Source organism: Cyclopterus lumpus, chromosome 7 (genome assembly GCF_009769545.1).
Source record: "Cyclopterus lumpus isolate fCycLum1 chromosome 7, fCycLum1.pri, whole genome shotgun sequence".
Lineage (NCBI taxonomy): Eukaryota > Metazoa > Chordata > Actinopteri > Perciformes > Cyclopteridae > Cyclopterus > Cyclopterus lumpus.
Genome location: NC_046972.1, coordinates 14,834,464 through 14,857,429, shown reverse-complemented (window position 1 = coordinate 14,857,429; position 22,966 = coordinate 14,834,464). Strand labels below are relative to the sequence as shown.

At 41.6% G+C, this 22,966-nt stretch overlaps 2 protein-coding genes across 2 annotated transcripts; both read left to right on the top strand.

Annotated features, from left to right (window-relative positions):
- Positions 1-1,137: 1,137 nt before the first annotated feature.
- Positions 1,138-4,681, top strand: LOC117733538 (cytochrome P450 3A40-like). Its single transcript, XM_034537277.1, has 9 exons — positions 1,138-1,205; positions 2,151-2,244; positions 2,311-2,364; positions 2,418-2,551; positions 2,635-2,785; positions 2,963-3,104; positions 3,202-3,329; positions 3,467-3,545; positions 4,567-4,681. The coding sequence occupies exons 1-9, from the start codon at positions 1,138-1,140 to the stop codon at positions 4,662-4,664; spliced, it is 948 nt and encodes a 315-aa protein (XP_034393168.1). The 3' UTR covers positions 4,665-4,681.
- Positions 4,682-6,751: 2,070 nt separating this feature from the next.
- Positions 6,752-21,481, top strand: LOC117733595 (CTTNBP2 N-terminal-like protein). Its single transcript, XM_034537365.1, has 5 exons — positions 6,752-6,846; positions 9,103-9,210; positions 17,160-17,411; positions 17,645-17,752; positions 18,987-21,481. Exons 1-5 carry the CDS (start codon positions 6,841-6,843, stop codon positions 20,277-20,279), a joined length of 1,767 nt encoding a protein of 588 aa, XP_034393256.1. The 5' UTR covers positions 6,752-6,840; the 3' UTR covers positions 20,280-21,481.
- The last annotated feature ends 1,485 nt before the right edge of the window (positions 21,482-22,966 follow it).

Sequence of the window (22,966 nt, the reverse complement as noted above, 5' to 3'; positions counted from 1 at the left end):
AGCACACCAGATGCAGGGGCCTCGTTAGCTGCATCAGGTGTGCTTGAGATCAAACGCATGAAATACCTGGAATGGCAGTGACGTTTGATTGCATATTAGAAATATAGGGAAGACAAGAGAACTGTCCAAATAGTTCAGAGAAGAGATCACTGCCTTGCACAAAACAAGGTAAAGGATTACAAAAAAAGATGACAACGGCACTGAATGTTCCATAAACTGACGATAGCAATTACAGTAACATATATGACTAGTTCAGCAGTTATTATCCTCTTAACCTTTGCTCTATTTAGTAGGACTGTAACCTGTTTTTCTGCCATACTTGTTATATGCCTTGGCAGGTTGGGTAAAAAGTGAAAGCAGGATGATGTATGCTTTATTATATTCATTTGACACGCATTGTAGAACTTTGAAATGTTCTCATCTCAGTCAGGCCTGCTTTTACAAAGGACAAGGGACTGATAACAGTTACATAATTACAATTAATGATGTGTTGGTGGTTCAAAAGCCTCTTTCATGACAGACATGTTGGCACAGTCCAAAAAATACAGGCATAAATAATTGCTTTCCATTTAGCTACTTCATTTTCCAGGTCCTGGTATTGAATGCTGAAATGCCCCGTGTCAAGCTATATCAATATCTCACAGAGACAGACAGTGTCTGCCCCACTACCACTTAAATAATGACATCAAATTCCTTCTCCAGTGCGAGGGTCCAAGGACACGTTGTGATTTATGACATTGGGCAATAAAGATAAAATGAAAGTGAATAGAATAAATGTATATCAACTCAGATGAAAAGAAAGCTAGCAAACCACCGGAAAAAAACAGAAAACCCTCACTGCTGCTTTTACTTTAAATGTTGTTTAATCCCCTGTGTATTCTGAACACACAGGGTATGTGCACACTGTATTCAGTTACTGGTCATTTTAAGTAGCCATCACAGCCAAGATACTTTATGTAAAAAAAGAGAGTTCATGAAGTCTCAGCATCCACAGTTCAGAAGCATTCCTGGAAGTTACGCGACATCGTGATCGAGACATGATGTTACGTAAACTGCCTGTTTTCATGCATCCTCCCATTATTCAGCATCAGCATCGCCCTGCTTTAAGCATGAGGAGCTCTGATCTGACCTGGAGAGATGGGCTTTCCACTGGACTTTTACATCGAGACCTGGACTAATAGTATTTTCATCACTCTAATCACAGTGTAAGTGTAGTTCACTCCATATTCATATTACATAAAACATGTAACTGAATATATGACATTTACAGCCCAGTTAATTCTCCCTCTTTTGGCCATTTATTTAAAAAGGTGGTCCTCAGGCCTGAAGTAAAAAAAATAAAAAAGGTTGAGAGCCCCTGGCCTATGTCTACTTCATTTAGATTTCAGGCTCATGCAGTGTAGAGGTCTAATAAGTCAAACTAATTAAAATCACCTGTGTGACTGGTCAAGCACAGAATAATATAACAGGGCCCTTTAGCAGCCATTTGTCATTAAACACAGGTGTAATTAATAACAGCGTATCAATTACACCTGTGCTTACCGTGCTACGACATGTCAAAATGGCTGCTGTGAAAGGCTGCATTATATTTCAATAGACCCCTTTTTGGGCAGACAGGACAAACACAGGTGTAATTAATAACATTAATGATGGCTGTGTTTCATTTAGGTTAGCAAAAAGTAAAAACAAGTTGATTATGTAGCAGGACTGGTTTGTGGTTCAATTCAATTTAATTTATTTTGTATAGCCCAAAATCACAAATTACAAATTTGCCTCAGAGGGTTTACAATCTGTACACATGCGACATCCTCTGAAGAGGGTTTAATAACAGCTGCTTTCTATGTAAATAATTAAACTGCTTACTTTTAAAAGCCACCTCTCAGCCGATGATTATTGCATTTGTGATATGCCCCAAAAACTAATGCAATAAAGTAGACAGGCCAATTATTATTATTTATTTTGTATCTGTTTATTTAAACATGCTCAATTTCTTTTCACTTTTGATGAAAAACAATTGCAATATAAAATGAGATCTATTAAAAGACAAAGCAAGAAGTCTGGAAGAATTCATAAAAGAAGGGCAGATAAATTAACACGACTCAAAACGATGGATTTGGTCTCTGTTTTATAATCTTGTTTTTAATCCTCAGATATGGATATGCACCATATGGATTTTTCAAGAAACTAGGCATCTCTGGTTTCAAACCCATGCCCTTTATTGGGACATTTTTGGAGTACAGAAAGGTGAGACACATTTGTAAAATTAAACCAGTGGTCGCTGAAACTTTATAAAAACTTTCATTTCATTAGGGCATCCACAATGTTGACACAGAAAGCTTGAAGAATATTCCCGACTATAAATGTGTCATGCTATGGTCCAAGCTACAATAACACAATATCTGCTATCGGATTACAAGGTTGTAGGATGGCAGACAGCTTTACTGGCAACAATGGACACAGCTATGATCAAAACAATCCTGGTAAAGGAGTGTTATTCTATCTTCACCAACAGACGGGTAAAGAAAAAATACATTGTCGGGGAAATGCCCACGTTATTACTTCAATTATGTGTGTGTGTGTGTGTGTTGTAATATTGATTATCTTTTGCGTTATTCACATGTGCATTAAAACCAGCTGGTCCATTATTCCGGTATGTAAATATTTAATGTTTTTGTTATTTACTTTTGGGCAGATGTACTCCATAATGTTGAGGCACTCAAGTAATCTGATAAAGAGCCTTCACAAGAAAGTAGAGGAGGATGAAGTCATAGATGTTAAAGAGTGGGTATTGCGTTTGTGATGAGTTTTGAACACGGTCTCTTCATCTGTACTTTTCAGCTCTGGAGATGATTTAGTTATTTGTGCTTTTCAAAACATAGGAAACAGCATTACACATCATTTTGTATGGTTTAACTTTGTTGTTTTTCCTACATTACACTTCTGCCCCATTATTTGCATAATATTTGGACCCTACAGTCTAGATGTTGTGACCAGCACTGCCTTCAGTGTGGACATTGATTCCATCAACCATCCATCTGATCCTTTTGTGGCAAACATTAAGAGAATGGTCAAGTTCAACTTCCTGAATCCCCCCGCTTGTGCTTGTGGATATGTAAACCATCACCCTGTTTAACCAGAATGTTTATCTTATCCTTTTTGAGCTCTGAATCAAATGTTTGTTTCAATTCTCATTCATTTCAGTTTGGTTTCCATTCTTGAGCCCAATTCTTGAGAAGATGGATGTGTCATTCTTGCCTGCTGAGGTGATGAAATTCTTCTACAGCTCTCTAGAGACGATCAAATCCGACCGGAATAAGAATGAACACAAGGTAATATGTAGACCGTGTATTAGCCACAATGGATTTGATGTTGGTTGGCTAAGTTTTCATATGTTGTGCTCATAATCTCTCCCTTGAACATAAACTGGAAAATCAAATAAGGAATTCCACTTGTTTTTGTCCTTAAGAACCGAGTAGGCTTCATGCTGTTGATGGTGGACTCTCAGAGGTCGAAGACCAGCAAAGAGGATACAAACTCCCACAAAGGTAGAGAAAAAAACCAGATGGAGGAATTGACGTTCACGGCTTTCTTTGTAGTCGTGGCAGAATAGTTAAGGTTCAGGATATCAAGGGCCCCTTTCTTAAGAAAAGCCCCTTAATTTTCATTATGCTCAAGTTGAGTGTGAACATAATGTGTATATCACGTGAGGTTTTGCGTACTGTCAATCACTGACATGTAAATATGAAGTTTGCAAGAAAGTAAGAGCATCTTTGTTAGTCAACAGCAGTTAACTGACTGTTGAAGTCAAACAAAGAATCAGGTTAATAAATCTGGTAAAACTATGAAGAGATTATGACATGATTTGAACAACCTTGTAAACAACTATTTCAATCTGTTTTTAAAAGGCTTCATATTCATCCAGAGCTCTGACGTTGTGTCCCGTACATCACCACCTTTTTCCAATTCTGAGTCAAAGACCAGTGACAACCCATTGAGTTCTATAATTATCCAGTCAGACAATAAAAAGGTTCATGTTGACTTTTTGAGCCTTTCCAGACTGCAAAGTTACAATGCATTTGTGTTCCAGGACTGACTGACCATGAGATCCTGTCTCAGGCTATGATATTCATAGTTGCTGGCTATGAAACCAGTAGCAGCACAATGGGATTTTTAGCCTACAACCTGGCAACTACCCTCATATCCAAAAGAGAAGATTGATGAAACCTTCAGTTACTTTTAATTTGACTGTAATTCATTTTTGTTTTTATCAGCAAGTAAGTCTGTTCTACCAACTACTTTACAGCCAATTTATGAAGCCTTGATACAAATGGCTTTTCCTGCACATGGAATGAGCAAACGACCACTCTTCCCACTGAACTACAGCCGACCCCATTAACGGTGTGACTGTCCCTAAAGGAACTCTCTCCACCGTGACCCAACTCTGTGGCCTGAGCCTGACGCATTCAAACCTGAAAGTATTGGATAAATGGCTACGTCAGATTTGACCCAATCTTAATTATTGGGCTAATCAATTTAAAATATGTGTTTTTTTTTTTCATTTTCCAGGTTCAGCAAAGAGAACAAAGACAGCATGGATCCTTATTCCTACCTGCCGTTTGGAGCTGGGCCAAGGAACTGCATCGGCATGCGATTTGCTCTCTTAATGATGACGTTGGATACAAGCGGCCGAAATGAGCTTCCTCCGTAGGGTGGCCGGGCTCAGCCTTAGAGATAGGGTAAGGAGCTCGGACATCAGGGGGGAGCTTGGAGTTGAGTCGCTGCTCCTTCGTGTCGAAAGGAGTCAGCTGAGGTGGTTCGGGCATCTAGTCAGGATGCCTCCTGGACGCCTCCCATTAGAGGTTTTCCGGGCACGTCCAACTGGTAGGAGGCCCCGGGGAAGACCGAGGACACGCTGGAGGGATTATATCTCCCGGCTGGCCTTGGAACGCCTCGGGATCCCCCAGAATGAGCTGGAAAGTGTTGCGGGTGAGAGGGAGGCCTGGGTCGGCCTGCTGAACCTGCTGCCACCGCGACCCGACCCCGGATAAGCGGGTGATAATGGATGGATGGATGGATGATGAAGTTGGTCGTGGAGATCCTCTAGAACTTTAGCTTTGTCACATGCAAGGAGACAGATGTGAGAGGACATTTTTTGTAGTATCTGTAGTCTCGAAATAGTGACGAGTATATTGGGTGAGATTGGATTTGATCTTCGGAAAGAGCTTCATTTGTGACACATGTCTTGTTTTCCTAGATTCCAATGGAGCTGGGAAATGATGGATTTACCACACCCAAGAATCCCATCAAACTGACCAACTTGTGACACTTTCAATAAGGAATTCAGCAATCTCTTTGTTTTTTACTTCTCTAATAAAAGTGCTCTTAATTTGGTCAATGTGTGGTCTTGTGGCTTTGTCCCATTTAAAAAAAAAAAAAAATGTATCTAATTATTAATCTGTGATTTTAGTATTTAGGTCCTGTGCACTTATGTCAAGGTACTTGTACTAAGTATTTAAATGCTATGCTACTTCTACGATAAATCTAAGAGGTACTGTAAATATTATAGTTACTTTTTACTCCGCTACGATAACTTACCACTATAGTTAATGCAAAAGATATGTTCCATTTATAATGTATGATGCAATATTAGTGTTAATGACCCAACCATATATGAAGTACTTGAATATAACAGGCAACAGCATTTCAATTATAGTAAGTAAACCATTAATCAATCGCTTGTGAAAAAATGTAATAATATAATAATGAACAATATGAAGAACAACTACTCAACGGTGCACATTTTTCTTTCTGCAGTACATAACACTTTTATTCTTGTAGGACTTTTTCTTTTACTATATTTTTACATTGTTGTATTTATTTGACTTAAAGTATCTTAATACTTCCGCCAACAGTAGGTTTAGGAGCATTGCTATTTGTGCTGTCATGTTACATCAGCTGTAGCCTCCATGGAAATACAATGAGGCTGAAAAATATGTCAACATCAGATCCTCACGTGTAGAAAGGGAGTTACCAGCAGTCTGGTGTGTACAGACAGACATGTATACTTGTAAGGTGTGAAAATATTATTGTGGACATATTTGTCTTTCAGCAACAATAGGAGTAGATCTTCCAACACAAAATGTCAACCAGGTTTCTGTTCCTGGTTTTCCACAGTCTAATGAAACAAAAGAAGGGGATGTAAAGAACAAGACTATTAAATGCCAACCCTTTATTTCACTAAAGAACTCTTACATGTTAGAACATTGCTTCAAGGTGCTGAATGGCACCATGACCTCACACACCCATATTGTGTGAGAGAACCAGCACTTTCTGCTCTGCTATTTGTTTGTAACATTACTGGCACACTAATGGACACAAATCTACTCCACTAAACCTTTTTATGAATAAATCATATAATTCAGACAGTATTGTGCACTAAATTTAAAATGCATGTGTGCGTTCTCCATTAGGCTACAAATAATCCACAGTTGAAGTGCACTTACACACTTAAAATATAGATACTACTATTGGAAGGTAAAGTAAACACGCAACTATACAATTCACACTGCCTGACAAGAATGGGTGGAAATCAACACTGGACGTCCGAAACAAAGGGGTTTATCCCACAGACCCCGGAACGCCCTAATCCCCGCCCCCTAGCGGAAAGCCTGCTAGACATTGGCCCGATTGTAACACTACGCCCCTTCGATTGGCTGGCGCCGTAGTCACTGAACGTCTGTTGTTCGTACTCGCTTGTGACAGTGGAGTACTTTGATTCATGCTGTTGAGGAGCCTCCTTTTTGGATTTGGAGAAGAATTAATGCGTGCAGAACAGGGCGCATGAAGGTATGTTTACACAGAATGTGGTAGGAATATTTGCTCCATGGCTTTCAGAAATGAAGCCTCCAATTTAGTCAGGCTTTGTAGTAAGACAATGCAAAAGTCCATAGACAGGTTTCTGACTCGACTTGACATTTGCTCGTTCTGGATGGGGCTTTGACATTTCAGGTTAGCCTAAGTGAAACTTTACACCCGCAAACCAGTTAGGAATGTGTTCTTACCAATACTGCTAAAATAATATTTAGAAAGATATTATAGTACAAGTAACAATCGCTGAGGACCAGGGGTCTTCTGTTGAGTTAATGTTCAGGCTAATGGGTGTGCACTTCAGTGATATTGATGCAGTATTGATTTTACAATTATCACTCTAGAGAACCTATACATGCCTGCTAGTTTGGTGTGTTTGTGATGTCTGTGACACTTAGCAATGGAAGTGAATGTTGGCAACACGGAACTTAATGACAGTCCCTTGTGTCAGACAAAGGCCCGCGGCAGGTGGATCCTCTGCTGTTCCCGAGCAACTGGGATCCTGTATTTCTCTGATCACACTGAGCAGTCACAGCACAGATCCTTCCTGGTTACTTGGCGAGGAGGAGTAAAGTTGAACCCAGGCTATGTTTGCCTTCTGAGAGAGAAGACTGGAAAGAAAAAAAGTAGCAAACATCTGTGAACTAGTGCATGCACACAGACATGAACTATAGTGTTGTCTACTTAGCTGTTATGGCTTTAATTTGACTTGTTTGATCTGCATGTACCATCTCATAACAAGAGTGTTACATTGACTGGGTGTCCATCTTAAAGTCAAGAGAGAGTGAGATTCAGGGATTCATTCTGCAGTGATGCTTCCTGTGGTTTGGGCATCCCTGGAATGTTGGAAGGATTTTCCATGGAAGATAATTTACAGATATCGGATGACACATAGAGTGAGATATTTGCCTACATTTACAGCCAACAGCTCAAACACACACACACACACACACACACACACACACAGACTAATATCCAAGCTAACCTACACCAGCGTGTGTGTGTGTGTGTGCATGTGTGTGTGTGTGTGTGTGTGTGTGTGTGAGAGAGTGACTATAAGTGAGTAGCCTGTGCCGCACCCACACTTTGTTGCTTTGCTGTGAATGTGTGGTGAGCCACAGAATGCACAGAAGAATTTGGGCGCTGCTGCAAGAAAGTAAACAGTAGCCTTCACTTGAGATTCCACCTTTGCTGTCAAGGAAGAGGTGAGGTTTGTTTAAAGGGAAGATGAGGACAGTTGCTTTTTTACTATTAATACAAACGGGTGACACATGCGAGGAAAAACACAAGAAATGTAGATTTCATAGAACATGAGGTGTCACTGAATGGTTTGACAAGCAGGAAAACAATAGGAATCAGATTCACATAGAGCAGCTATGTATTTGGGACTCTTGTGATTCACAGTGTTCAACATCACCAGAGGAACAATCCTCCCCTGGGGTTGTTCTGGCAGCTCAACACCTTACCAAGACACTTTAATGTGGATTTTAATCTTGCGCAGGTTGTACTGTAAACCCTTGAAGCATCCTGCATCCGTTTATTTATTTATGGTGTGTGACATACAGAGAACAACATAAGGTGTAAGAGACAGGCCGATCATTACAGCTGCTGCTGTTATCTGACCTCCCAGCATGCACGTCTCCTCGTCAAACACATAATTAACACTTTGCGGAGCAGCCGCACCATTATAAGGCACTGTAAATAACCTGAAAGCGACTTTACCCAAGATGAAGTCAACTGTGTTTTGTTTTTCTCTTAATTTTAAGGATGGTGTCTGCTGTGTGAAGTGTGTTATGTCTGGACCCTATGACTATGACTGGACCTAGCTGATGAATCACAGGATACAGTGGATGGAGAGCGGGATGGCTAATACCTTAAAAGTGTGTGCCAAATAAGACGTATCAATCAATCACATTCGTCTCACCCTGTTGGTATTTGGAGCCCACTGAATCTTCGCAGTGGGAACAGAATCGAGATAACAACTGTCCTCAGTCCCTCAGCAACTTAACATGCAGATATGCTAATTACTTTCTGTTTATAACCCTGAGCACAACCCAGTGAGAGGCCCGAGTCCCATAGATGCACTCAGATAATCTACGAAGTGATAATATGCTACACGAAGAGAAAAGAAAAAAAGTCTCACCATTTTGATTTATTCATTATTTATCCTTCTGATTGCATTGAGTGTGTTTATTTGCTTCTTTTAATACTTTAACACTCCCTCTGCCTCCTCAGGATGAGAAGATGAATGTGGAGGCTCTAAGCAGAGCAGAGCTGCTGACTCTCCTCAGTGTGCTGGAAGGAGAGCTGGAGGCCCAGGATGTGGTCATACATGCCCTTAGGGTGAGTTAGCCCCTACATCTGACACACACAACATCCTCCTGTGGACTCTGTCATGTACATTGCAGAACACCTCACATACATGTAGCAGAGTACATAGTGATAACTTGAAAATATTATTAGAGCCATCAAAGCAAGCCATTAAATAAAACACACTCTTTTCTTTTTCTTTCCTTGGGCACTAAATTTGACCGGTTTCAGCATGACACCCCCCAAAAAGAATGTGAGCTAGCAGGGAGGGGATGTGTAAACAGGAAACTAAGGAAACAGAGCTAGTAAAGACAATGGCGCAGGAGTCATTCTGGTTTCCCAGGCCTTTTATTCCACCAGAGCAAACATTAGTGCTGGTCAGATCAGTTGAAACCTGTGTTTCTCATGTTCACCTGTTCACCAGGCACTAGTCAGACCTGCATACTACATTGTGTCTGGGCGTTAGTTCAGACTTACTGCGGTTCATATCTACATACAGTATACATATTTGTGCCTCGGGTACATACCGCAAACCTTGTGAAAGTTGTTTGGCACTTGCAACTCAGCTCTATCCAACTGTGTTTAGAAACTTGAACACAGACTACGGAGATGTAGTCTTTCAAGGCACCTGAGGATCTCAGACACCTTCTGAATGTTTTGAGGCACATCATCCACAGTTTGAATGACCCAAGTGCACATTGTGAACAGCACCTCAGGCATTATGTAGCAACATAAATCCTTAAATCCTCAGTTTTGTGCGGCTCATTCATTCATATTCGAGTGAAAGAGCACAGCTTACCTTCGGCTACAATGCCTTGCAATGTTTTAGTCGAGGCTGATTGGCTCTCCTTTCGTGCCCCTGGCTGCTTTTCATACTCATGACCACAGCGGCTGCTCCATGCTTGGTGAAGCTGCTTAGGCCTTGAATGCTTGACTCACTGTCTGAAATAGTGATTGAGGTTATGATAAGGACAAGTAGCACCCATGACTGTCTTGTTCTCATGAACAGGCCTTGATAGTGAGGTTTGTCTTGCATGCAAGTGAGGCTGTAAGCATGGGAGAATTTTAGTGCCAGTGCCCGAGGGCAAGCCGATCTAACCGCACCAGTTCAGAAGCATCTGTGATGGCAGTTGACAAGATCTGATGAGGGCAGGGTTTGCCGAAAACTCAACGCACACGTCATTCCCCTGAGGACCAATGTACAGTCGCCTGACTGTCTGTACCGATTTCTCTTTCTGTATCTTTAACCCCTTCTCACTTCCTCATTCTCTCTTCCTCACACACAGCAACATTATGGGGGGTCTTTCAAGTTTGACCATGACCCATGTCCTATCTGCACACACACACACATACACACACACACTGATAGTCTCTGGTGGCCCTGTTAGAGGCTGCAGTGTTTATTGTGGAGAGGATGTACAGAGTTGTAGGCTCAAATCACCGACTTCCCTTGTTACCACTGGAGGCCCGTACACCCTTTTCAATGACTGGTTCACGTTAGGGCAGATTGTGTGTAGTGACTGCAGAGGGGGTTTGATGACAGGTTAATGTGTCCTATATTGAGCTCTGTGTCTGTGCATTGATTTTGCACTCAAGAGGTCTGTTTGTACGGTGTGTCTTTTCTGTTTTTCATTTCCCGATTGTGATTTCTTCCTGGGTCTTGACTCTCCCCTCAGTGTTGTCAGGCTGAGTAAGGCTCTCAAATCCCTACCACTCTTTTCCAACTCAAAATATTTTCTCCTCTCAGCTGCAAGTACTTGGGATGCCTGTAGATTGCTCGGGGCATTCACATTTCGGCACCTTTTTAACTCTTCCTTCACCCTCAGAAGCCTGGAACTGTATCAGTGTTTGCTTACTAATACGATGGCGTCACCTTTGGGACTTGTCTCTACAGATTCTAGATTTGACTGTTTTTAGTTGTCATCACTAAGGAGATGGATAAGGAGTTTTATGGCACCATATGGCAACATGGCACCCAAAACGGGTCCTGCATTCCAACAGGAGTGGCATATCTTTTGAGTTGATGATTGTCTATATCTATACTGAAACTAATGCTACTATTATCTTCTCTTTGTATATATATGGTATACATCCAGCACGGAGCCAGTTCTCAGTAGCTCAAAAGAATGCCAACTGAAGGCATTAAAACAGACCTACACCTGCCTTTTAAATTCTCAGTGTGGGAGCTCTAAAGTCAGTCCTTCTTAAATTGTTGTTGCACTACTTTCGAGACAACAAGTGAACACAGTGGGGAACAAACTTTAGACACTGTGATATGAAAATATGTCTCAGGTCTGCTTTAAACTATTTGCTTTTGTGGTCTTGAAATCTGTGGCTGTGAAACAAATATTGCTGCTTGTCAATGTACTGAGCTTTGTTCACCCAGAATGTCAGGTCATTGTGGTTAAAATATTGAAGTCATGCTCAGCAGGGCCTGTTTTGTTTTCCACATGATGTCATATCCTGTAATCCTAAAATGCTATTTTTGTAGCCTGATGTGTTTTCCTGATTCCCTAAAACAATAGGGCCTGGCTATAGATTGTGTTGCTCACATAAGAAAGATTGTATATTATGTTCCTTTACAAGAATCACCGCCCAATTTGGACATGTTGTCAAAATTGGTATGGGAAAAATACGAAAAAAGCCGAAACTACAGAGAGGGGGCCCTTAAAAGCAAAATACCTAAAAACAACAGTGTAATGCACACTGGACTATGATGTCAGTGAAGCACTTTGATATCAACTCCCTGAGCCCGAGGCCTGAGAGAGTAAAGCTCCCTGACCTGACAATTCTGAGATGACATCAAAGTATCCAATGTTACTTTCTTACTTTAAAAGCATGCAGCTACACACAGCACATCACACACACACACACACACACACACACACACACACACACACACACACACACACACACACACACACACACACACACACACTGATTAGTCCATATGAGCGGATACTGTTTTCCTCAGGATGTCCTTTTATGGCAGCACTTCTATGGCAGCCTCTCTTATCCCGAGACCAAGCTCGAAAATAATGGATCATATCTGTAATGGTAACAAGTTCCACCCTTCGCTGCTATTTGTACTGAACAGCAGAGTATTTGCCCGCTACAAATAGATTAGTGACAGAGGACGTCAGTCTGAGATAAGAAAAATCAATGCTCTCTCAATGCAGTTTGTGTCAGTGTAATAATTTAGTTGAATCTTTAACTTGTTTTCAATAAATACCAGAGCACTTCCTTGTTCCACCTAATAAAATGTCATCTTCTCCAAAAGCATCGCCTGACCAAAGGTTGAGATCACCTGCTCCCATGTTTCATCACTAACCACTGATGATAGCATCCGAGGCAGTTAGACATTACTTGAATGTATAACTACCCCCCTAAAGTTAAGTGAGGCTTTGTTTGGCGTCTTTCCAGCCATTTTATTGCCATCTGTAATTAATGTGTGGGTGGGAGGTGTGGAGGATACAGCTGAAGCTTTACACACACCTTAGCTTACATTTCAAAAAGCCTACACTTACATGTATATATGTGTGTGTGTGTGTGTGTGTATGTGTATGTGTATGTGTGTGTATATGTATATATATATATATATATATATATATATATATATATATATATTGTTGACGAATATAGTGAAGCTGGAACCACAGCTCTAGATCTCATCATGTGGGCAAACAAATTATTGTAACCTATACTAACTGAAGTAAATGTACAATACGTTTTGGCTGAATTGCTACACATTTGTATATTAGCTGGGGTCCATTATGCTCCTGTTAGGATAAATCTGTGAGAAATACACTTTTCAGTACACAATGTACTTACTGTATCTCGAGAGTGTCCTTCCTTCTCTCACTCCGCACTGTTCTCTGCACCGTCTGCACGAGACACAATGAGGCGCATATGGCTTTCCACGTAATTTAAAACCTTTTAGTGCACTTCCTGGACGGTATTTTAAATGTACACATTTGATCATTTAATGATGCAGAACGTGCACAAATGGCAATTTCTCACAAGTGATACTGATACTGAGTCTGTACAATCTCAGTGAGTTCTCAGTAGAAGCAGATGAGCGCTCAAACTATGTTCTGCTATAATGTCAGTATACTTTTACACCTGGTCGATTCACCAAAATGACTGCTCTCATCCTGGAAATGTCGGTCAATGAGAGTAAATGTTTATCTGAAGCAATGTCAGGACACAAGGCTCCACTGTCTATTACTTTTAAATGATGTAATGTGAAAGCCGTTGCTTGTATTATCGGAACCACAGAGTATTATCATCCAACTCTACAGCACGACAGAGCTTCTCTTTAATCGTCCAGCTTTCTTAAGATGATTATTTAGGTTTTACAGACAACCGTTGTCACACATTTGGCTTATAGCTTGTTGTACTGTTATTCTGCCTACAAGTGGCCAAAGATCAACGAATGCAGCTTAAAGTGGGTACATTTGCAACTTGGGCTCTCCCAAGACAATACTTCACAATCTTATCCTGTCAGGGAGTTGTGTAGATAATGATTATAATTGTCCTTAGTGGCTGGTTAGCTACTCATTAGTCCCCAGCACCAGACCGTCACCACAACCTCCCTTTCTAGTGCTCAGCCAAACTAAGGCATGTGTACTGTTGGGTTGGCATATGTTGTATTATTACTTATTATGGTCATTGTTGACATGTTCTAATGTCGTTGCATTATAGAAAGACTTCACAGCATACAGTTTGAATATGGTTGGTCTGTAGAGCTTGTCTTAACACAAGTTAAATGACTACATTGAATCATGAGCACTTTATTTATTCTTTTTGTAGTCAAAGACATTGTCTCACTTTCTCATTCCCTATTTGCTACGAGTTTCACCAAAAGACTGTTCTGTAATATCCTAATGACCAACACAAATCAGATGTGACTGCCAGTGGATTCACTGTTATTCAGGCTGACAAGTGGTCTGTTGACAATATGTTCTTTTCTACTATTAAGTAGAGCAGAGTAGTCGTGTCCACTCCCCGGGAGAAAAACTACACTACTTACTTCCTCATCCAAGAAAACACTGAAGCCAGAAACATACATCTGAAAAGGGTCGTCTGCAGCTGACCTGCTGTCTTCTGTTGTTCACCTGGTTCTATGCTTCACATTTTACTCTCCTATTGTACTCTTAGCGCATTACCCCACACTGTGATTCTCTTGCACGGCGGGTTTATGATCAAAAGTCTCGATGAATGAACTCCTTTCTCCTGGTTTGAAATAACTGAAGAGAACAACAACCTCATATACTCGTTTATTCGACATTGTCCTCTGTCCTCTTGTTGCAAAGACGCTGGCACGGTACTCCTTAAGTTCCATGAAAGAAGCTTTTCATATCTGACAGGTCTGGTCCTGCTGTCCTTTTGTCTCTGTGTGTCTAACTGTTCTTCTGACGAGTGGACTAATCCACCAGGAACGCATTCTTTTCCCATAACCCCCACTGCAAAGCTGCTGGATTCGAGATGTTACCCCGGAAACAGGCGGTTATGCTAACAAGTTCCAACCTTTTGCTGCACGGTGTGCAAACACATGCAAGCTCATAGATGCACACACGCATATAGATATGTGCATGCATATGTATGCGTTCTCATTTTGATAGCAATTCAGTTTTATCTGGGGCGACTGTGGGTCAGTGGTTAGCAGGTCCGTCTTTCAATCAGGGGGTTGGCAGTTCAATCCCCGCCCTAGTCGATGTGTTCTTGAGCAAGACACTTAACCCCCCCCCCCCGTAGCTGTGTCCACGGTGTATGAAAGTAACAAGTAAAGTGTCTTTGAGTACCTTAAAATGAAATGGATTATTAGCTTTCATCCGCAGTACTATTTAAGAGTTTAAGGCTTAACTGTTCATTTGTAACAGGAGATGTTCACCCAATACCAGTCAGAGCTGCTGACTTCCTTGTGTGACAGTCACTGCAGAGGTTCTCTCAGGAAACAGGACTCCCTGGCTCTTCAGCTCACACAAGGGCATGATTGTGCCCTGAGGCTGTCGGTAACTGGTTGACTGGCAGACTTTCTCCATGCGAAAAGCATCAGATTGTCTTTCACACCTCGTCACAGCTGCGGGAATGCATTATTAGAGGATACAAGCTGTTGAAGAAGGTAATGCTCACACAAGCTGTAGCACACATGTTTCATTCTGTTTCAAACAGTGTGTGAAATTGTAGAGGAAGTCTTACATACTTGATGCAAATTCAAAAACAAAACTATTGATTATGTAACAGTGAATGAATAGCCTTTAATCCATTCTTCGTTGGAGATATATTTTTCATCAGTGGCTGCGTAGAAATGAGAGCTTTGCAGCAGAGAGGGTTTGCTTGTTGTGCTCTCTTATAGAGGAACGTGCACTCTGTCATTATGATCAGAACTGTCCCAAGAAAACCATGGGAGACCAGACATAAGGCGAGCTACACGCACACACACACACACACACACACACACACACACACACACACACACACACACAATCCAATCACAGCCCGACCCATAATGGTCTATTTAAAAAGTGATTTAATTTAGAAAGCTGCAGTTTTGTCTCCAGCTAGATGGAGAAGCTTTACAGCTCTACTCCAAAGTCCAGCACAAAAACGCACAGCTACTGGTCAACTTACAAATGGCTTACATACAAATACACATTTATAATCACACATACACAGTTGTACCCTTTCTCACCCATTGAAACCTACGGGGTCAAACATGGAGACAATGCATAAAAGTGATGGCATTGAGACAGTGTCTTTGTTCAAGTCCTGTAATCTTTTCACTGAGGGTCACATTCTTTGTTCGGCCTCAAATTCAGCCTCCTTACTGATGTCCTCAGGGTGTGTGGGTGTGTGTGTGTGTGTGTGTGTGTGTGTGTGTGTGTGTGTGTGTGTGTGTGCGAGCACTGCCACAGTCTGAGAGTGTGTGAGAAAAAGACGCTGGCAGAGAGGCTGAAGTATAGAGGCATTTTCTGAGAAATGAGCAGGCAGAGGAATGCAGTGCAATGCGTGTCTGGGCAGGGAGATGGAGGAACGGGGTGTCGGATGAGGACTGCATTGGGGAGACAGTGACGGGTGTCCCGAAGGCACGTGGATTGAACTCTGTGGCTTGTGCTTGCATAACTTGCACCGCCAGCTGACGCTGCAGGCCTCCAGAACTCAAACCTACTTACTGTATGTAGTAAATGAGACATCCGGATAATATATCATTGTATCCTGGAGTGAAGTCAACAAGGCCCTCACTTTATTTGTCATTCCAGCCTGTTTCTCTCAAACCAGCCTGAGTAGGGTATGGTAGATGGAAAGTAATTGATTGTATGCAATATTGTGTCACTCAGGATTGCTATCTTTTTCTTTATTACATTATTTTGTTTTTGCTTTAAGTATTATGTAACTTCTTCATTAGAAACAGCTCTGTGTTTGTGTCTGATTTCATGGCCCTTTCCTTCATCCTTGCATCCCTGGGGAGGAGTTAACATCTGCCCCGGGTGGGGGTTGGACCACCACGCTTCACCTCTTTGTGTTTGGGTTGAGAGCAACGACCATCTGCTTTGCTCACACTGACAATATCATCATTCCAAACAGATTTCCTGCACACACAGACACACACTTGCTTACGAGTCGTATGTTTGACAGTGATGTGATACATAAAATTATAAGTTAATCTTCTGTTTTCTTCGCGATCAGTTAGCTGACTTTGTGTTTTCTTGACACCGACAGTTGGGCCTCATGTTATCTTCGCAACACATTTGTCCTTGTGCTGCAGTGTGGAAAAGAGACCTCATCCTATCAAATCCATGTTCTGCCATCCACAGACACACTGGTTATAGTTTTCCTGCTGAGTCAGGACTGAACATTTACAGGGACAGATTAGTTGTTTTCTTCCTGTAGGCTGCAGGTAGATTTATTCCAGGACCAGCTGTTAAAGGAACAGCTAAACAGTACAATTACATGTGTGCTATATGTTTGTGTGTTCCTAGGCTCAGCAGAGAGATGCATTCGTCCAGGAGCGTTATGGCGAGTATGACCTCAGCGATCCCTTCCTGGCCCTGCAGCGGGACAGTGAGTCCTCAGAGCGCCAGAACACGCTCACCCAGACTCGCACAAACCTGCAGGGCCGGGCGGTGGGACCGAACCCACTGGCCGTCCTTAAACTGGTCATGGCTCACTGCAAGAGGATGCAAGAGAGGATGATGGGACAGCTGGCTGCTGCTGAGAGCAGACACAGGAGGGTAAGTAATGCAGTCGTGAACACACACATTCAGTGAGTTCTTGAGCTCCTCTTTATTTCTGCTTTGCGTGTCTGGACAATGTTGCAACCGCCCAAGCATCCAGCCAGGGTCCCTCTGTGGCTGACATTTGTACAATAGGCTGGATTGTGAATGTTTTCAAATGAATGCACTGAATCCTCCAACAAGAATCCTATCTCCATGTCAAGTGATTTAATTGTTTCATGGTTTGATAGATGTTAGCTGATCTGGAGGAGGAAAAACAACGGCGTGCTCAGAAGTCTGCGCAGAATGATGATTTCACCTTCATGCTGCAGACGGAAAGGGACAAACTGCTGCAACAGGTGTGACTGACGTGTAAAAGTGTACATGTCCTGTTGCACTATATGTGCAACATTTGTGTGTGCATGTGCATTTGTATGTTTGGTAAAGTCTTCTAGATAGACAAGCACATCTGGTGTTTTTTTCTGCTTCCCCTCTCCTCTGCCTGTCTGCCCTGTGTCCTTCTGGCAGCTGTGATTTAAAACCAAGCAACTAAGCAGGCAAGCATCAGTGCAGTTATATTGTGGACCCCAGTAGGGTGGACAGGGCTTGGCCTGTTAAAGTACAGATAAACACAAACACTCGTATGCACAGGCATGGGGCTGTTCCACAGGAAACAGAGGAGGAAGAAACCATTGTTTAGCTGTCCAGCAGCCATGTGGCTTTATGGCCTCAGGAAACCTGAGATAATGAATGTCCATGTCTACTGCAAGATCATCTGGCACACACACACACTGAGCACAGAATCAGCCACTATACAAACTTTAGACAACGGCCTTATGGAAGGGAGGTTTCCTGAGTGTCTCCCAGTCTTCCTCAGGCTTTCCTGCCTGTGTTGTTTTTGTACAGTAATCATATACACTAGGTTGTATTTCATCACCTCCCATTTCCTTCTTTAACTCATCAAAGGTTTATAAGCTGCCTAGTCACCAACTAATGATGTAATGGCAATCTAAACTTTACTTGAACCAGCAAATTATGGCAAAACAACATGAACAACAGCTTCTTTGTCTGTCTCGTCTGACCCTGTACTGACACATACAGGCATTCTTTTATACAGACTTTTTTTTTCTGTGTGATTCAAGTGGACCTTATTTAAATGTAGTTTGTTAGAGAATATAGCTGACTGAGAGAGATGGAAACATTCTGTGAAAATAGGGAGAAAAACAGGAATTGAGCCCCATTTGCTAAAGTTTTGTTTATAATAATGTAAATGGTACACATTTTATACCACTTATATATGTTTCAGGTGAGCAATTTGAATGAAGTATTATGAATACTATTGGCAAATAGGGAAACATGTAAAAGATAGGATAGTAATAGAATACATTAAAAAAAACTATTACTCGGTTGTAATGGGTTAAGTGAAAAAAAAAATATATATATATATATATATATATATATATATTCATATAATGATACTGTTTCTCATCCCGTGGTGGGTTTATTGTAAGCAGTGTTCTTCTGCCTCCTTGTGGTCAAATGTGGAAACGCTGCCTCGCCTTGACTGTTGTATCTCTCTCCCTCCCTTTCTAGTTGGAAGTGGAGCGGGCAACAGTGCGGAGGTTAGAGAAGGAACAAGCACAGGTGATGAGCCAGGTAGAGGAGTCACTGTCCCAGCAGCAACAGCTCTCATCAAACCTGACTCTGGAGCTCCAGAAAGCCAACAGCCAGGCGCAGGAGGAGGCTCAGAAAGTCTCCCAACTTCGCACTTTGCTCCGAGAGGAGACCAGTGCCCTGGAAAAGCTCAGGGGGGTTCTTGAAGATGAGAAGATCAGGGCAGCCCAGCTAGAGGTGAGGTCTGAAAGGCAGCTGGCTGAGTTTGACATAGAGAGAGAGCAGATGAAAGCCAGGATCAGCAAAGAGGAGGATAGGAGCAAGGGGCTTGAGAGGCAGCTGGAGGAACTGAGGAAGAGGTTGGCTGAAACTGGAGGGGTTAAAGAAGTGGTAAAGGAGGCTGTGACAGAGGGGAAAGAATCACTTTCCATAGTGGGGTCCACCTCTGTTCAGACTGAGCCAGATGGAAAGATAACTGTCACCCCTAAATCCTCCTCACTATCAAAGGTCAATGGCCATCCCACTCATAAAGAGTCAGAACCAACACCGGAGGGGAGAGGACCAGAAAATGGTGGGTTGGTAGAGAATGGGGGAGCAGGACTCTTGTATTCCCCTCTTCCCCCTCATCCGCACCCTCACTCTCCCTCCAGCACAGCCTCCTCTTCCCTCTCCTCTTCGCCCATTTCTTCGCCTGTTCTTGCCAAGCGTCTGGGCAGCCCAGGCTTCCATCAGTCCTCCTACCAGGCTGGTATCAACCAGCGCTTCCATGCCGCCAGGCACAAGTTCCAGAGCCAGGCTGAGCTGGAGCAGCAGCAGCATGGTGGCCCTCTTTCCCCCAGGGACCTCTCCCCCACCACCTCCTCCATCCCTCCCCTACTCGAGCACAGCTCAGCTAAGCAGCTGGCCCGCAACACTGTCACTCAGGTGCTGTCCCGCTTCACCAGCCAGCAGGCTGGCATCAAGCTGGCACCACTCAGCAGCTCTCCTTTTGGTACAGACTACCGCAACCTGGCAGCAACTCCTCCTGGGGGGAGGTCGCCTTCTTCAGGGCCTCTATCTCCGGGGATCCGCTCCCCCCTCACTCCTCGCTCAGAGAGGACTCATCCTCCTCCGATCACTCCCAAGAAGCCCGGCATGAGTCCAACTCCAGGCTCCCCAAGTCACTCTGCTCGGACCAGCCTCTTCCCAGAGCTGACTGGGAACTGTGGACAACGCAACAGTGGGCAGGAAGGAGCCAAGGAGCCAGACCTGGTTTTATCTTCCAGCAGCTAACAGACAGATTATACAAACTAACTACTAAATAAATCAGGCCCGAATCAACAGTTACTGTAATTATCATCTTTGCCAGACCGTAAACCCACTTCATAGCACTCAAAATTCCCAGGACAGAAATTTCAAAGCTTGACTGGTTCAAACTAATGCATTTAAGACATTGTCACCTTCATACCACAGCCTAAGAAACAATCAGAAAATAACTATATGACATAAAATATAGTATATTATGATTTTTTTCAGGTTTAAATATGTCTATTAATATTTCTGTCTTTTAGATTTTTTTGTAAGTTTGAAGTTTTAGAATGAAAATATGTCTGTTATTTTACACTTTAACTTTATATTAAGGAAATCATATCCATAAAGAAAACAAGATAAAGACCTGTTTGTTTTTTAAATGTTTCACAGTACAACACTCTTTTCCCTTAATACTAGAATCCAAAATAAGACTTCAGTCAGAACACTGTGCAACACTGTATAGAAAGTAGGAAGGCTGAAATAAATGGATGTAAAGTATAGAAATTGTTTAGAGATCACCATTTTACAATAAACTAGTGAGTAGTTTCGAATTATTATAGCCGTATGCAGTTTCTGTTGAAATGGTCTGAAAAAACACTATTATACTGTAAATAGTGAATGAACATCACATGCATGTGCTGTTTTGTTTCTTTTACACTTGTCATGAATACACTGAATCTTGTCCCTAAATGGGGGGCACACTTTGTACAACATTACTGTAAGATACTGTATGTCAACAATTTATATTATTTTGATTCAGGGAAGTTTAACTTCTGCTTTACCCAAACCAAGAAGGACTATGTCGCCATTATGTGACAACTCTTTGGGGATATTTCATCATTGGACAACATGGGGACTAAAGGTTTGAATTGTGCTACTGTAACTGTTTAGTATCTGTCAAATAATGTACATATATTGTTGTCTTGTCCTAACAGTTCTACAGAAGTTTTTTTAGGTTTAACATGCTTTTTTGTCTTTACAATCAAGAATAGATGGAAACTAATTGTTTTAGCTTATCAATTTAAATCCGTAGATTTATACACTGTGTGTGAGGGGCCACATCCACTCGTCTCTTGTAATAAATATGCATATCATGAAAACCTGCAATATCTAGTGCTGTTTTAATATTTTATTTGGACGCTGATAATAGATATAAGTTCAACAAGCAATAAAAACAGTCACAGTGATGAAAGGGTATTCATTTATTTATAGGCTATAAACATACATGTAAAAAGTCCTATAATGACAAAATAATTGTGAAGGAAGTTAAAACATACATAAACGAAGTTAACAGGGTCAAACATGTTGACAAAGTATAAGGATACCTACTATTGTCTATTTGTTGAGCTGTTTTTAGAGATACCCACTTGTGATTGATTAGTCATGCCAACAGAGGTCAGAGGTCGGTGTTGTGCTGTGCAGAGTTGGTGTCTGCACGCCGAAAAGAAAATTCTTGTCCGGGCATTTGTAACGTTATGTATGGTCCTGACCTTTGACATATTTGTGTAGGTTGTTTTGTTAACATGCTGACAGCATTAATTTTCGACCGTTAATTGATACTAATACTGTTGAGCAGCGAGCTAAACTCTGTTTTCAGACGGAATTGTCAACTCGTTACACTCGACTTGAACTCGGAGTAGATGGCGGATTAAAAAGTCTGGATCCAGGACGCGGAGCCCTGTTTCAGAAAGCGCGTTTAGACCAAACTGGAGTTACTAGTTCAGGGCCCGATCCGATCCAGCCGCTCGATCCGTTCTGCGCATGTGCGGGACCCCCTACTGACAGCGGCTACATTTTTGGGGAACCGGTGCATCCAGCGGACATCTGCGGCGCTGTTCGGTGTTCACAGTCCGACTTGCAACTTGAGATATGAGACTGGAGTTGACAGAACACGTGTACGACCGGATTGTTTCACAAGTAGGCAGTGAACAAACGAATGTACTGCTCGAATGTGATTGGCCAATGCTACTTGGACTACAAACGGAAACCAGAGCGCTTCCGGTGACACAATGTTTGTCCCGTTGCCTTCAGATTCTCCGTGTGAATGCAGAAGCTTAGTTTATCGCTCAGGAATATCTAAAGTTAGTCAAATCTCTCAACAGCATCGTCGAATATATACATATATATATATATATATACATACACACTGTATATATATATATACATACACACTATATATATACATATATATATACATATATATATACATATATATATATATATATACATATATATATACATATACATATATATATACATATACATATATATATATATACATATACATATATATACATATACATATATATATATACATACACACTGTATATATATATACATACACACTATATATATATATATACACACAGTGTATATACATATATAATGCTGTACACACAACTAACTGACATCAGCTGTTACTGATATAACATTAATATAATATTGGAGATTATATGTTGAGCTTTCTGTGAGCAGAATTGTGGTGCAGCTGCAGAATGTAGTAATAGGATGTGTATTTTTTTTTTCTTCATTCGAGGGAACAAACTCCCTTGAATGAACTGACTCCGATCACCATTTTGCTAAATACTTGTCATTCTTGTAACTAGACATTATGTATTGTGGTGTCTTTTTCCCCCATAAATTTCTTGTAAATGTGTAATTTGAGGTGG

Bases quoted from the DNA above. Each gene is read 5' to 3' on its own strand.
- LOC117733538 (XM_034537277.1), top strand. From the start codon at position 1,138: ATGGGCTTTCCACTGGACTTTTACATCGAGACCTGGACTAATAGTATT. The intron at 2,245-2,310 runs GTGAGACACATT...TCATTTCATTAG, and splicing joins CATTTTTGGAGTACAGAAAG to GGCATCCACAATGTTGACAC. The intron at 3,546-4,566 runs GTAGAGAAAAAA...TTCATTTTCCAG, and splicing joins GGATACAAACTCCCACAAAG to GTTCAGCAAAGAGAACAAAG.
- LOC117733595 (XM_034537365.1), top strand. The intron at 9,211-17,159 runs GTGAGTTAGCCC...GTGTGTTCCTAG, and splicing joins TGGTCATACATGCCCTTAGG to GCTCAGCAGAGAGATGCATT. The intron at 17,753-18,986 runs GTGTGACTGACG...CTCCCTTTCTAG, and splicing joins GGGACAAACTGCTGCAACAG to TTGGAAGTGGAGCGGGCAAC.